We start from the raw sequence: 16,209 nt of genomic DNA, 5'->3' as shown, positions 1-16,209 counted from the left end.
TCTCCCCTCCCCAACCACAGACAGGTGATTAATAAACATTAAACAATCCCTACTCTCCCAAACACACCGGAATCTGACGGGAAGAGCAGCATATGTTTGCCTGCAGGCACAGAGCGATGGGGAGCAGCCCCGCTGAGTGTCAGTGTTAGGAGGGAGGGAGGCAGATAGAAGAGAGGGATAGGGTGGGGTAGGTATAGGTAGGTTTCAGAATGGGAGATGATAAAGGTACGGGAGGAATTGACACATGGGGTGATGAGATGGAGAAAGCGAAGGAGGTTAAGAGTAGCACAAGTAAAAAATTAAAGTGTGTGTATTTCACGTAAAACTCAAATTTTATATTATCCTGGTTATACAAAGAACAACGACTAAATTGTGTGTGTGTGTGTGTGTGTCTGTGTGTGTGTCAGTGTGTGTGTGTGTGCAGTCGGAGAGAGGAGAGAGCTAGAAAATAACACATTGTATAACAATATAACAGATGGGTTGAGAGGGACCTGAGGTACTCTGTTTATTGTGTGCTGAGGAGGATCACTCCCTCTCCCAGGTACAATGTTCAGGGCCGTTGACGTTGTTACTGCTGTTGCCTGGCTGGATGTCACAGTGTGCTGCTGCTGCTGCTAGTGTCTCACTAGGGATGACTCCAACCCCAATGGGGTCCTGTGTAAATGGGCTCTGAATCTTGAGTGGTCCCTTGGGGGAATGCACGGTTGCATCAGTAATTATTATTTTCTCTTAAGTGTGATTGTGTGTGTGTGTGTGTGTGTGTCAGTCAGAGAGAGGCAGATTGGAGACAGGCCAATCTGGTGAATGATTTTGTGTAACCATTTATGATTGCAACATGATAAATTAAATACAATGGCCTGCTGTCATCTTTTTGTTTTCTGTTATGTGATACAATGCCATTAGGTGTTCTTATTCCGTCACCCATTGTAACTCAGGAAGGTGCTGCATGCTGGATAGATCGTCCACATTATTTCCCGATGCATATTAGTAGCATCCGTGGACGATAACATTCACACTGTTATCAGCTGTTAATTCTTTAATAATATATTACATTTATGCCGTAATACAATAATAACAGTAATAACATTAATAAACATACACAGAAGTACAAAATGATTTACATTATTTTTGTAAGTTACCGACACTTATCCCTACTCACTTAAAAAAATAAATTAAATTAAATAACAGCAAAGAAAAGAAAAAACACCTGTCTCGTTTAGCTGCCTTTGACTCCAACCCCCCTCCCACATAATTTATAACTAGAAAACCATTTACCCACTTCACTGCTCATCCAGTGGGGTGGAGTTAAAACAGTGCTTCTCAACCTTTTCAGGCCGCGACCCCGCCCAGAATAATCATATTAGAACTGGGGATCCCCCCCCCACCCTGACAAGCACTTGGAATTGAGGCATGTATATAGTTTGACTCAGTTCCCACAGATAAATATTGTGAAAATAACGCCTTGTAGATCGTCTATTTTCACACTTTTTCATTTCCTTTTCTAGCTATTAAAAAACCCTCTCGTGGACGGGGTCCCGACCCACAGGTTGAGAACCTCTGAGTTAGAACTCTTCCAACGTTCCAGAGGAGCAAAGAACATGTTTTTGACTCGTCGTCTTGGATATGGCTTCTCACGCACTGAGAGCTCCCGGTCGCGCTCAGTTCAAAGTGTGTGTATGAGTAAAGGAAGGGGTTGTGAGAACACAGGTCAAAATACCATATGGAACAACAAAAATGAAACAGAAAAACATAGCCATACGTAGAAATTCATCCCGAAGAGTCTTTTTTTTTGCCCACAGGGTGGTACAGTATATGCCATCACACAAACTGGCTATTGACAGAGGTCCATGCGTCATTTTTGAGCGAGGGAAGGGCTGACATAACAGCACAAAAAACATACTTCCCTGCTCTCTGTCTCTCAACAGCAAGAGGCAGCAGGGGCTCTGGGAGGCAAAGGTCTGTCTTTTTCCTTTAGAAAGAAATCAAAGGAGGGCAGACACGATGACACAGAGGGACACGTGTCTGCTTGTCCCCTCCTGTCTCGCGACTTTTCCGTCCCTCCTTGATGTTGACCTCTACGTCTGTCCATTTCATCGACCTCCTTATTTGCGGTGCTTCAGTTCCTTCTCGTGGTGGCTCTTCCCTCCGCCCTCTCCCTTGTCCAGCATTTTGATGGCTTCCATCAGGTAGCTCTGGAAGGCAGAGAGCGCGGCACAGATGGCCGGGGTGCCAAAGCCATGCGTGAGCATGCTGAAGTGAGTGAGGCTGGCCTGGACGCCTGGCTCCAGGCACGGCGTGGGTCTGCTGGCGCCCAGTGGAGAACGGTCCTGTGACATGAGGTCCAGAAACTCCTTACAGATCTCCCTAAGAGAGAGAGGAAGGAAGCAGGGAGAGGGTGCTTAGTAGGGTAGTAGGCTGAATAGTTCATCATAAGACAATATGAACTGCTGCAATTTACAAATCACAGAGGCTTGGAAGTCCAAAACAACAATAAAAATAGTTTCTATTACAGTACTTCTGGTAAAGTGAAAAGAAATGGTATTCTATGTTTTAGGTGAAGTTTGAGCCATGAATAAAGTATACTGATATTCACCCATTTATGTATACCAAATACAATTTAATTTACTTTAGCTCAAAGTATAGAATTTGTATTACATTACAAGAAGCCATTAGGTTCAATTGATTTCAGTATGGAATGCAAATTACATTACTAGCTATTCTACTTAGGTAGCCTACTGTGTTTTAATACAGTTGAAGGCGTGGATTGATTAGAAATAAGTCTTTCTAAAAAGTAGTGCCTGGAGAAAAGCTTCTTTTTAAGTACAAATTACATTACGATGTCCATTACTTCATAATTGGGATCTGAATATTGCCTGGAGAAATATGGTAATTATTCAAAAATAACAATAGAAAACTGTATACTTTGTCAGTAGTAATGTAAAGTATTCCTGACTAGTAGCCAAAGGGCTAAACATACAACATGGGTATTTTAAAGTGTAAACAGTTTTGGACCTATTTAATAATGTAATTGCACATCAGCAATCAGTCAGATCAGAGTATTGGTCTGAAACATCACAATTAGATATTTTCCCTCAAATCGTTCATCCCTAGTGGTTAAAACAAGAGAATTTGCTGTAGTTTTACAATTATTTGCACCACATATTAATTAAATTATGCCGTTTTGAAACCAAATCCAGGTTATTATTTGAAAACCTTTTTTCTCCGACACTGGATTGGTGATGTTTTCAAACTTTTCACTTTTAACAGCCCTCATTGACACTGACCAAGTGACCATATCACATGATCCTTGCCACCCCCTCAAGCCATGCTGCACCCTCCTCCCCTCTGGCCCCGAATACAAACAAAGCTTATTTATAGTTAACAACATATTCTAAGCATGTCATAGTAGGGGAACATTTGGCAAAAATAGCAGATCTACAAGCTCTCTTGTGAGAAGAAGGCATTTGAAGAATCGGCCCTCAGGTCTTAAAGTCCAGTCATACCAGTCATTTTCAACATTGAGTCATTAATTTGACTTAGAGTTGTTGTATGGAAATAATAAAAAGGTCCCCCGACTTCTATGTAGCCTAGAACTTGCAGTCATGTGATCAGTGACATCACAAAATAGCAGATCTACAAGCTCATAGCGCGCCACCGAGTGGCGCGCTACGAGCTTGTAGGTCTGCTATTTTTGAAAAATCGAAGAACCACTGACATAGAAACATAGCTTTTTCAGAAAACTGTCGGGATGTAGAAGACATTTTTAGAATCTGATCTCAGGTCAGAATGTGTTTAAGATGAGGCACGTACTTGGTGGCCAGCAGCATGCTGCGTCTGGTGGGCAGCTGGTCTGGCTCGCTCTGCCTGCACAGGTACTCTGCCGTGGCTCGGCCCGGGAACTCGGTCTCACACACGTAGCCAAAGTCCCTCGCCAGGTGGACAGCCTCGCCTGGAGGAAGAAAATACAGAAACAAATGAAGAAAACATGGCAGGATAGAATAAAGTCAGTGGTTCTCAAACATATTGCTCAGTGCTAATTACTTTTATCAAGTCATGTCTGTAAAATGAGGCTAGTAATAGTGAAAGTGAGAGTGCATTTCATACGTTTTGTCTGTCATTCTTGACTTGCGCGTGTGTGTGTGTGTGTGTGTGTGTGTGTGTGTGTGCGCACGCACATGTGTGCGTATGTGACAGTGTGCATGTATGTACAAGGTTGTGTGCGTCCATGCAGACATGCATCCTTTGAGTGTTTACTCGTGCTTGATCATGCAAGTGCATTTCTATGTGATTATGTGTCTCTAGCTGTCAAGATGTATAGAGGTCACTCATCTTCAGTGTGTGTGTGTGTGTGTGTGTGTGTATGTATGTGTGTGTGTGTGTGAGAGGAGGGGGGGGGGTGTCCTACCCTCTACTAGAGACGTTAGCAGAGTGACGTTGGCTGCCTTGCGTCGCCCGGCGGGCAGGTTGAGGCCAATCTTCTCCAGACGCTCCCGCAGACAGCGGCCACCATTCTTTGACTTTGCCCTGAGGGGGGACAGGAAACAGAGAGAGCAGTTTTAGGAGACTGTGTGTGTGTGTGTACGTGTGTGGCTGGCTGTGTGCGTGCGTGCGTGCACATACTTGCCTGCCAGTTTATATGTATTTATTTACGAATTACCTTTATTTACTAGTGCATGTACATGTGTACATGCACTAGTAAAATGTAATTCTAATACTGTGTGTGTGTGTGTGTGTGTGTGTGTGTGTGTGTGTGTGTGTGTGTGTGTGTGTGTGTGTGTGTGTGTGTGTGTGTGTGTGTGTTTTTGTTTGTGCTTACATGGCAACTGGATTTGAATGTGAAGTGGAGCTGAAGTTTCCATATGGTCACTGTCTGTAGCAGTATAGTGTTATCTTCTCTAACTCTTATTGCTCTACTATGTATTTATTAAATGTATTAGTGTTTGAGGAGGAAGACTGTGTTGTATATGAACAGTGTGTGCTCTAAAACTAAAACCTGGAACTGGAAAATTATTATAATCTGAAGCTGTGTCTTATATTGAATTTATAATTGCTGCTTTTGTCACATGCTGACCCAGAACCCATTTTGAGTTCTGACGAGTCATATCTTAACCCTATATACAGTATTTAATTGACCAGGGTCCCCCAGGGGTCTATCCTATAGGTTTATCATTTTGTCGATAATGGCTGATCTACAACCTCTTTTTCTTTCAGCTATTTGCGCCAAATGTTTGCCTATATTTGCAGAATATCTGCCCATTATGACATATGCCCAGAATAGGGACACTATTGTGTTTAGATTAGATTAGATTCTACTCTATGGCTCACAGACTTTGACACTTTCAAAGAAATTAGAGAAACAGCTGGATGGCACTTACACCCGCCTTCTAATGAGAAGAGCCACCCATCGACTTCTCTAATATACGGCAACCTTCCCCATGTTTAGACTAGTCCGACTAGTCTGATCCACAAGAACACTGTTTGCCGGCCACTGCTACAGAGCTGATCATGAGGTTATATCTTCCCTTCTCTGGAATCCTGCCTCAAAGCAGACCAGAGGTAGAAAACTGTTGTTTCCCTGATGCCATCGCTAGGGACACATGCATCAGTAAGCAGAAACTGGGGGTGGCAATGAAGGACCGGGAAGTCTGGCGTGGTATTGTGAAATCCATGATCTCGACCGTGGTCGAAAAATGATGATGATAGTGTTTAGATTGGCTATTGTTTGCAAAGGTTTGGTGTAGATTGTAGAGGAAAATGGAAGGAGCCTAGTATAGAGCCCTGGGGGACTCAATCAGACAATGGGTTTAAGTGGATAATAATATCTTTGCACACACACAGGCTGGCCATAGACACTAATAAACTCTCATGCTGTCGGGGAGAAACCACCTAACCTTATCTTTGAGGGTTTTTGTTTTTAGTTTTTTTATAAATCAATGCTATTGAACACCCTTTACGTCTATGTGTTGGTTCAAAAAAAAATTGAACCAATTAAAAGTATTAAAAAGTGCTACGTTCTGACCAAACCTCTTAACTCCATTGGACCCTCAAATTGTCTGCTAAACTTCTAAAGCAGCTAACTCCACAACCTCTCCCCGTCTCATGCAAGTAATTGACAATATATAAAGTCACAATACCAACTTTGATGAGACAGTATTGCTTTGTTTTACAAATATAAGTTTTTCTTCATTTCGTGAAAGATGAACATTTTTGGAGTTAAGGTGGTCGCACACCGGAAAACCGATTGAGAAACGCAGCTAAAAATCTGAAAAACGCGCTCGGTGTGTGGGGACCTTTAGGTGGTTTCTTCCCGACAGCAGAGATATACATACAGTTACACCCTCACGTCTCCCGTTTCCCCTCACCTGCGGAGGACTCCTCCAAGCAGGGATGCGTTGAGGCACTCAGGAGGGGACAGGCGCCGCTGGACCTCCCCTACGGTGACCTTATACTTGGATGTAGAGCTGAGCAGGGAGAGACGGCCCGGGACGGAGCAGAAGACCTCTGCAGGGTTTGAGACCGATCCCATGCCTAGACCGTCTTTACTGAGTGATAGGGCCGTCAGGGATGAACCGTTCAACTTGGAAGGCATGGGAACTGGTGTAGGAGACAATGACAGGGGACAAGGGGAGAGAGGAGGGGAGAGGAGGAGAAAGAAAATCACTTTAGATGATTTGCCGACATTATTTCTGATCAAGCAAGTAGTACTTTAGGTCCATTTCATACAAACTGTATACACTTCTGAATTAAATGAACACTGTGCCTTCAGGGTCTCTGACATGTTTGGGATTGTGAATTGATGTGGAGCAATATACAGTTTCTTGATACATAAACTGTATACAGAGTTTTATTGAGAAGCGTAGTTGATATAATTAAAAACAAAGAAAAGCAGCGACTTAAGAATTGAGAGTCAGACCAGCCATACAGTATAGGTCACTATGGAACTATGTGAACATCAAGATAGAGAAGACAGGGGCCATCATGAATATTACAAGGCCTATTTTATATATTTGCTGGTAAACATAGTCGATCTATCTACAAGCTCACAGTGCATCATGAAGCGCCGCGTTGCGAGCCGAGCTTGTAGATCGGCTATTTGACTATTTCCACAATTTTTTAACGTGTTTACCTGACACGTCCGACATAATGGTCGGGTTGAAGGTGGTAACATAACCCAGAACAATGCATGTTTACACAACGGGGACAGCAGCGTTGGCTGTTATTTATATGTGACACATATAGAGACTCATCTATAGGTGCTCACTAATGTATTCAGTGCCATGTTCTCCCCAGTGCCAACAGCTCTAATTCTGGATCACGCTCACATGTTGATACTGTTGTCTAACCAGCGGGGTTCATTTGAACTGACACTTTCTCACATGGATTTATGTCACTCACACCTTGGAAGAGCTCAATTCACACCCACTTTTCTTCTGCTGAGATCAACTTTTGAACAACAATTAAGTTTCTTGCCGCTTTGTGCAATTTTCTTCGTGTGTGTGTGTGTGTGTGTGTGTGTGTGTGTGTGTGTGTGTGTGTGTGTGTGTGTGTGTGTGTGTGTGTGTGTGTGTGTGTGTGTGTGTGTGTGTGTGTGTGTGTGTGTGTGTGTGTGTGTGTGTGTGTGTGTGTGTGTGTGTGTGAGTGAGAGTGAGTGTGCGAGAGAGAGAGGCAGACACACTGGGGAGCAACGTACAACTACTGTAGTAAAAAGAGCAGGCACATTTTGAATTATTAAAATGTAATTATGCTTGTTACGGATTGTAAGGATATACAAAAAAACAGACAAAATAACTTAATGAATTTAAATTGTTATTCAGTCGTTGTTAGTGCTTTGTATTGTGTATGTATGTATTTATTCTGTGACAAAAATATTTGTTGCATCAGCTTTTATGAAATGGTTAATTTGTGTTCATGAGAATAGCTTGTGCAGGTCCGTTATCTCATTATCCACTATATGCTGCAAAGTCTTAAGACGAGTGTAAACATTGACCCGTATTGGTCTGTAGTGTGGTGTGTGTGTGTGTGTGGGCTGGAATCTTCTTCGCAAACGAGAAGACTGAATGGAATTGTGCATGCGCGCCATGCGTGCTTCTCACTGTCAATTTCGCTCTCTCATTCTGTCTCTCTCTGTATATGTGTCTCTCTCTAGGCCTCTATGCAACATCAAATCTCTTTCCAGCCTCTCATTCTCTGATCCCCTTGACTCTGTTGTTTCTTTTGTGCTCCCCTCACTCTCCGCCAGTCACTGGTGCAGTTATACTTGTGTTTTATCTGTACCACTGTCAGCTGTGTGGCTGGCTCCCCGCTCCTTGTCCGTGGGCGGTGCTGGGCCTGCTCGCGGCGCCCTACTGTGACTGAAGGCAGCACAGATTCCCGGACAGAGGGGCTCTCTCACAATCCCATCATTCATAGCAGCCAGTCAGACCACAGAGCAAGAGTGGGGCCTCCAGTCAATTCTGTCTTTTGTCATTTCTCTCTGCCTCACTTTCTCTCTTCTCTTTCTGTTTCTCTCTCTCGCATATCTTGACTCTCTCCCTGACTCTTCCTTACATTTCTCACTATTTATCTTTTTTTTCTCCATCCCACCCTTTTCGTCTGTCTCTGTCCTTGCCTGCCTGCCTGCCTGCCTGTCTACTTCTCTCTCTCTCTCTCTCTCTCTCTCTCTCTCAGTCTACACCTCTTTTACCCTCCTCCTAGATGTTCTTTCACATTTATTTATGTTTGTTCAACACCTTTCAATCTGTGTCTGACATTTTTGTAATTGGTATGCTCTGTCTTGGCAAAAGGTGAACAGAATTATAGTCGACTCATTTGAGAATGAGAATGAGATGTTTGTGACAAGCATTTATGTCATCTGGTACTATATACAATGGCTGCATGGGAACAGGGCATTAGTTCTGTACCAATTCAAATATTGAGGGGCTAATATTAGTGGGGAAATATTTGGCAGAGTGACAAAGACAGTAGGACAGAATCTATTCAAACCTTTACAGTTCTTGGACTCGTACCTATCTCTGCTTTCTGATGATCATCAATCCCACCCATGTCTTTTTTGTGTGTTTTGTTATGTCTTGTACTACTTGACAAAATAATTTACATCTGACATGGTATTAATCGCATGTGTCAACACACACACACACACGCACACACACACACACACACACACACACACACACACACACACACACACACACACACACACACACACACACACACACACACAGTGTACTATCTTGCGTTCCGTTCAGAAATGGTAATTATTTTTTTGTGGATTAAATTGCCTACCTTAAATTCAGCAGTGAATTTTGCTTCTATTCATAGAGTAACAATTTTTCAGGGACTTATAACTCATGACCAATCATGCTTTGATTTAGTGTTAACAGTCTTTTTCTTTTTTTGGAAGAGCAACCAGGTGTCACTTTGACTCAGATAGATAAGTGGATATCTCATTTGGGAATAAAACGCCTCACTTTTTTCCCACACTGTATAATAAGTTCCCAAGGCGTCCTGTCATTTGGTTAACTGGACGATTTGGCTGTCTGGGGCTGAGTAAGGTTCTCACACTGATGCATTATACCCGTTTTGAATTTTCTAAATGTACCCTTGTGTCTTATGGGGGAAAGAACTCATGCCTCAAAGAGTTGGTAATAATAGTGTGATCTACTCTGCAAATTTACCCACAACTCCCTCTTTTATCACACTCCCCTCCCTGCTCCATGCCCCACTTCTTTCCACTCTAATCCCCCCCTCCTCTCTCTCTCTCTCTCTCTCTCTCTCTCTCTCTCTCTCTCTCTCTCTCTCTCTCTCTCTCTCTCTATCTCTCTCTCTCTCAATCTCTCTTTACTCTCTCTCATATGACCATGAACAGTTCATTAAGAATGACTGCCTTTAGGGTGAAGTCTGCAGCCGAGTATTAGAGGACTTCTTGACTTCAAATGAAATAGCAAAACAGAATTATTTATAGCGTGCGTGCGCGCGTGTGTGTGTGCGTGCGTGTGTGTGTGTGTGTGCGCACATGACAGAGACTGGTGTTGGAGTGCACCCTTCCCTAAACACCAACCCCCTTCAGCATGTACTGTATGTACAATCTCTCGCGCGCACACACGCACGCATGCGCACGCACACACACACACACACACACACACACACACACACACACACACACACACAATATAGCCCTTCCATTCCTTACCTTTTTTAATGACTGAGTGGTCGAGGATGCCCAGGGCTGATCCTTCCTCCATCCCCTGCATCAGGGACACACAGCACACAGACACTGACTATCATTTATTCACTGGCCTTACAGCAATACACAAGCTGTCTCTCTGCAGGCCAAGACGTGATTAAAGGCATTCCATTTAGCCTCCGTTCCAGCCATAGCCTTCCATATATACTCCAGTCATGTGCCATGAGAAATTAACGCCCGAGTCAATGATAGCATGAAGTGTTGTTTCATTTTGATTTCTGGTTCAGTTTGAATTTTGATTGCATTAATTTGGGTTTATAATGAGTTTGAAAGCAAGGGCCTGTGAGAGTTATATGGCCAAGAGTGCAATGTATGAAACTATTGGTTGTTGTTGTGCATGGCTGACAAAATATAATATAGTAATACTGTATACTGTAGGGCTGCTGAAAATGCAAAAGGCAAAACTGTCTGGAGGCACATTAGTTTCTGGGATTATCAGATAGATTTCAGCAGGAGAAATGTCCAAATGAAGTATAGACTCTTCTTCATTAATATGCATGTGAAAGCATTTTTATTTTTTGCAGTTTGTTGCTTTATTAATTAAACTTTTTTATCAGTTTTGTTTATATTCTGTTTTTATAAATTCAAGCATTACATTTACCTTATATAATATATGTTTTCCCTGTTTGAATAAATTATAGACACAAATGTTCAAAATTGCATAATTCACAAAAATATAATAAATTACATGGACAACATGTATTATAATAAATAGTAATTATATGGCTAGTAATAGCAATCCACTTATTATTTTTTTGCTCACCATTACTATTTGCAGGCTACATATTTGTCCTGAATGGAGAAAGGATACAATGTTGCGAGTGGTGTCTCATTTGTGGCGAATTCATATAAGAGGAGTTCAAACACAAGGCATATTAATCCATTAATCAAATAAAGGTCCTTGTTAAGAGAGGGGGCGTTTAGCAGCGACATGCCATGACTCCATGCCTGCTGATTCAGTCAGGTTTCTCTGCATTAATAGCCAGAACAATCAATTGGTCTCGGGGACTTTTCTTTCAGGGGGCAGGATGCCGCGAACAAACAAACGTCTGCATTTGCACCTGCTGCTGAAACGTTGCAGTTTTTCCGCTAAATTTGCAGAAGGCAAAAGGGTTACCCTAACCTAACATTTGGACAAGATCACTTTTACTTTATAGTTTCAAAGAGGTCTGATACATGCTGGATGTCACAGTCCGGCCGCCGACGCTTAAGGAAAAGCAGAAATTGTTTATTCATCAGGCCACTCAATTAAATGCTGACTTCTAATGCATATTTACGGTTTTTTCTTCCCCCAAACGAATTTATGGAAATAATAATTCACGTTTATTTGACCTTAATTGTTGGCATTTACACTTGTAAGATAAAGGCCCAATGGCAACTTTCCATTGAACTGGAACTGAATTGGCTTATAGCGCCATTCAGGAGCATTTTAATGGTGGTATAACAATGTCTCTTTTTTATGAACCCGGGCAATTTCCGATGAACAAGTCATCCTGAAATTTAACAATTTAAACAACCCCTTCAAATAAATTATAAGTTGCATAAAATGAGAGCAATAAGCTATATTTCTTTCTCTAAATAGATGTCAATTTTCTTTCAGTTCACAATAATTATTTAAAAAAGCTTAATAGCTATAATTAATGATGACATTAATTAATTGAGAAACGTTTTCGCACATAACTGCCTCCGGGCCTTATAACCTACGTAAATATGAGGCCTCTCAAGCTCATTCAGATTGATTGCACCTTATAGCTAATAATGCCTGTGAATGTGATGTGGCAATAAAGTCGATTCTGAATTATTATATCGAACAATATGGTTGCAGAGCGAATCATGTCAAGGCTAAAGATGCATGGCATGGTTCCCATGGGGACTCCAGCTATTCATGTGTGCGTGTGAATGGTGACTGACGCACGGTGATCTGATCCTAGACACAAAGCTACGCCAAAAGCCAACTCACCTGTAGGTCCTCCAGGCCGTGATGTCCAAGGTGCATCCCGAGAGGACCGTCCCCGAGCGCGGCGGCCCCCTCCCCGTGGAGGCCGTGGAGCAACCGGGGCACGCCCGGGTACTCTCGCCGGGGGTCGAGGCTCAGAGCCCGGTGAGACTGAGACAGGAGACCGCCGTCATCGCCGGACCGCGACCTCTGCGAGTGCCACGCCGCTTGCTGGTGATGCTGGTGGATGGAGTTGATGGTCGGATAGGGGTCCGAGAGATGGGAATAGTCCTGGCTCTGGGAGTACGACAGGGACGACTGCGGGTACGGAGGGGGGAAATACGGGGGCTGGAAGTCGGAGGCCGGAGTGTGGCAGAGCGGGGGAGCCGAGGAGTAGGCCGACTGGTTGAGGGAGGACAGCTGGGAGAGACGGCCGCCCGGCGACGAGCCGGTCAGACCGTCTGCGCGCTCCTGCATGCCCAAAGGTAAGTTGATCAAGTCAAGTCAATTATATTTATAAAGCACGCACACACACACACACACACACACACACACATATACACCCATTTCACAATATAACCACAAACACAAAAACACAAAATCAGTCTTGAGTTCAGCTGCACATCCAAATAATGAGACTGTATTTTTTATCTGAATAAACATACATCCTGCTATATTCTATTACAAGACTCATATCATAAACCAAAACTAATATCGTTATGGTCTGACTGTAATTTAAACCCCACGCAAACGAGCCTCATCATCGTGGCTATATATATATATATACCAATGTAAATATTGGACAAATAACGAAAACATTACAAAATAGTATTGGACCATTAATAAAAGGAACAGGCTAACATTAATTCCCGTTAAAACTATTTTATCACCACCTCAGAAAACGCAACAGCGTTTGAACTTGATGCGTAATGGCAGCTATAGTGCCCTTGGCACCCTCGCTATGCGACAGTGTCAGGAAGGTCACGGCCACCGACAACTAACAGATCTACAAGCTGACAACCCGGCCTGTCGCCTATATATTGTAGATCTGTACTTTTCAGTAAGCGACACCATAGTCACCACCGTCCACTGCGCGATGGGGTGTAAATATAAAACTGCTTTAGACGCACAAAGGACATGATTCATTTTATGTCTACATTTGTAAATAATGTGTAATTGTGTCAACAAACTCGCCTTCAAATAGATTCAACATATAGGATTTAAAGGGGATTTTAAACGAAGTCCTCCAAAATAAATGTTGACCAAATATTTTTGGCCTCAAAGTTTTTTTGTGTGTGTAAAGCATCACAACTAAGCAGGACCGCGCAACAAACATCTAATAATATATAACCCAGTAGCCTACATTTCTTTCCGCACTGTCCCTGGCAAAATTTCGATTTTCTAAAGCTGGGTCACCCGAATCAATGATGTTACGGTGGAACAATGTCCATTACCTCTGACAGCCAACAAAGGACGGCCAGTGAATGACACTATAAAAGCACCACATTATTTTAAATTAATCGTCACCGAAATAATATATATAAAAACTGTCTACTAGTACCAGAGCTAATGTATATCTAATTATATTATGCAGGTATTTATTTTATATTCCAAAACAAATGTCAGCACCCATTCTGTTATAGCCTATACAAGTTGAAGCGCAACAAGACACAACTCCAAAACGATTATTATCATCTTCCCCCCCAAAGTGTCACAATGGTTCAAGCAGACTTTCCGTATAAAAGTACCATTCCAGCGGACAGTTTGATGGTCAGCGATGTGCCTCGCTGTGACATTACGCATACACCCATATAGATGAGTGTGACAACAGCGGCGCCGCCACTGTCAATTCAACGTCACATACGATGAGCCCTTGGTTTTAAGTGGAACTTCATTGAAGAAGACAACAGCAGACCCAATAGCGGGGCAATATATAGGAAACATGATCCAATGAAAGCTCATAATTAACGACTCACCATGGCTGAATATGTGTGGACTAACATCTGGAGCACTGTGGACACCAAATTTCACAACTATAATATAGGACTGAGAGATGTGCACCCAAACGATTTGGAGTTGTACTTGTAATCCGGGTTATGTCCGTTTGTCTGCTGAACGGTCCATGCAGCAACACGTCAAGATGTCATTTAGTTTCCTCCTTAGATAAATTAGCTCGGTTACGCACGTTCTGTTAATAGACAAACGTCAAACGAACACTGCTGCGACACACAGTCAGAGAGTGTCCTCGGTGTTCTCCATGCGCGCTACTTATAGGTTTAGTGCGCGCTCAGCAGAATGAGGGGAGGGGTCGAGGGGCACACTTCTCTTAAAGAGATATATTCATTCAGTCACCCAGAACTTCATTCATGATGCATTGCATGCACCTATATATAGCTACCTTTCTTTGATTAGGCTATGGTGGTATCCTTTTAAAAGTTATGGTTTTCAGTTTCAGCAACTTTGATATTCGGCAAACGAACATATACTTTAAACTCTCTGATTTCCTACCATGGACATTGGACATGAAAAAAATAAACATATGTGTGGGTTTAAAAAAAATGCTGTTTCTCTATTGTTAAAAAGAGAAACACAACTTGCAGACGACAGACGACGACAAATGCGAGGGAGAGTTTGAATGAAATATTAGAGATGGAAATGTATCCAAACTTCCGCCATCCCTAAATGGAAAATTAAACCAACCCATCTTCAGAATCAGTCAGATTATCAGCAACTTCACTATACAATGCCACAAACAGGCCCATTTATAAAGTTTGAGCAACTCTCAGGTTATATACAAAACTATTCAGCCTATATCTAAAAAATGCCCATATAGACTCGAGGCTATACTTTGTTTACACGCATAGCCTGTTTTGTATTTCAGCACAACATTCAGTTATAGTAAATATATGATCAATGCTCAATATTTTCATAATTAAAATGGACTGTCATTTACCTGCATGCCATAGGGTTCAGTCTTGGTTCGAGCTTTCCAAAGCATGGTTGCGTTTAGTGTCAGCCTGGTGGTGGATTTGGATGTCTAACTAACAGATGGATTAATGCGGTGGGATGGAAACAGCTAGGCTGAAGGTAGAGCGATGAGTGAGATAGTTTGAGAGACGAGGCAGGAGAGTATGTATGAGTCACAAAGAAAAAGACGGGTGTTGGGGTGGGAGGAGGGGGGACCATGAGGGTGGGAGGTGAAATAATCCAGGGGGGGGGGGGGGTATAGAAACTTTAGAATAGAAGAGAGTTTTGACTGCATGGATATAGAAATGTGTTCATTTTAACGGTCGTAGCCTATACTTATACTCGTAGACTACATTTTCAGACATATTTAGTAGGCTATATAGCCTACCACAAATCGATGTAAAATATCTCATATTCAATTAGTAAATTATTTAAAGTTTTAATTTACTTGATTTCGACCTTAAACGAGTCAATACATTTTTTTGATTGATCAGACATTTTCATTTGCCTTAAAACACAGCCTACCATTTTCTTTTTCTTTTCAAAGTGCACATTTTCCAAAGTCTTCTGGATGGGAATGTGTGATAGCTTTCTAAATAATCTTAAAGCACAATCCATGATGTGAGCGACACTGAATTATCTTCCTTGATTTGCACTCTTGCGCCGCACATTATTATCCAAACAGCGTTTGGGACGCCATCTAGTGGTACGAAATAAAACAAGAGCCTAATGCACTTTGTAAGAATGATTTGAAATCATATTCATCCCAATATCTCCAATCTGTAAAAAAAAAAAAAAAAAAGGAAGAAAAATGAAGTTGCCCGGGTATTTAACAAGATCTGTAATTAATAATCTGCTAAGGGCTGCATGGTTGTCTGTATTCTGTTGACTTTTATTATATTATTGTATGCTGAGGTGAAATATTTTGTTGAACTGAATGTTCAACAAAACGTTTGGACATCAATCTTTGAGCACACATCTAAACCATGCAGGCACCAACCTGGGGGAGCGCGGGTTCGAACTGGGAATCTTGCAGTTCCCATCCGATCACTCTACCCGAGCC

General features: G+C 42.3%; 1 protein-coding gene across 1 annotated transcript; it reads right to left on the bottom strand.

Annotated features, from left to right (window-relative positions):
- Nucleotides 1–2,102: 2,102 nt before the first annotated feature.
- Nucleotides 2,103–14,264, bottom strand: tfap2e (transcription factor AP-2 epsilon; the record flags this gene model as incomplete). The annotated part of the gene is made up of 7 exons (XM_080786731.1): nt 14,156–14,264; nt 12,204–12,650; nt 10,190–10,244; nt 6,363–6,594; nt 4,406–4,524; nt 3,811–3,949; nt 2,103–2,364 (listed from the first exon to the last, which is right to left on the bottom strand). The coding sequence occupies exons 1-7, from the start codon at nt 14,180–14,182 to the stop codon at nt 2,103–2,105; spliced, it is 1,281 nt and encodes a 426-aa protein (XP_080642857.1). The 5' UTR covers nt 14,183–14,264.
- Between the last annotated feature and the right edge of the window lie 1,945 nt (nt 14,265–16,209).

This window comes from Protomyctophum bolini (genome assembly GCF_963924005.1).
Source record: "Protomyctophum bolini genome assembly, chromosome: 17".
Classification (NCBI taxonomy): domain Eukaryota; kingdom Metazoa; phylum Chordata; class Actinopteri; order Myctophiformes; family Myctophidae; genus Protomyctophum; species Protomyctophum bolini.
Note: the sequence above shows the minus strand (reverse complement) of the source record. Positions and strands in the feature narration are given on the sequence as shown.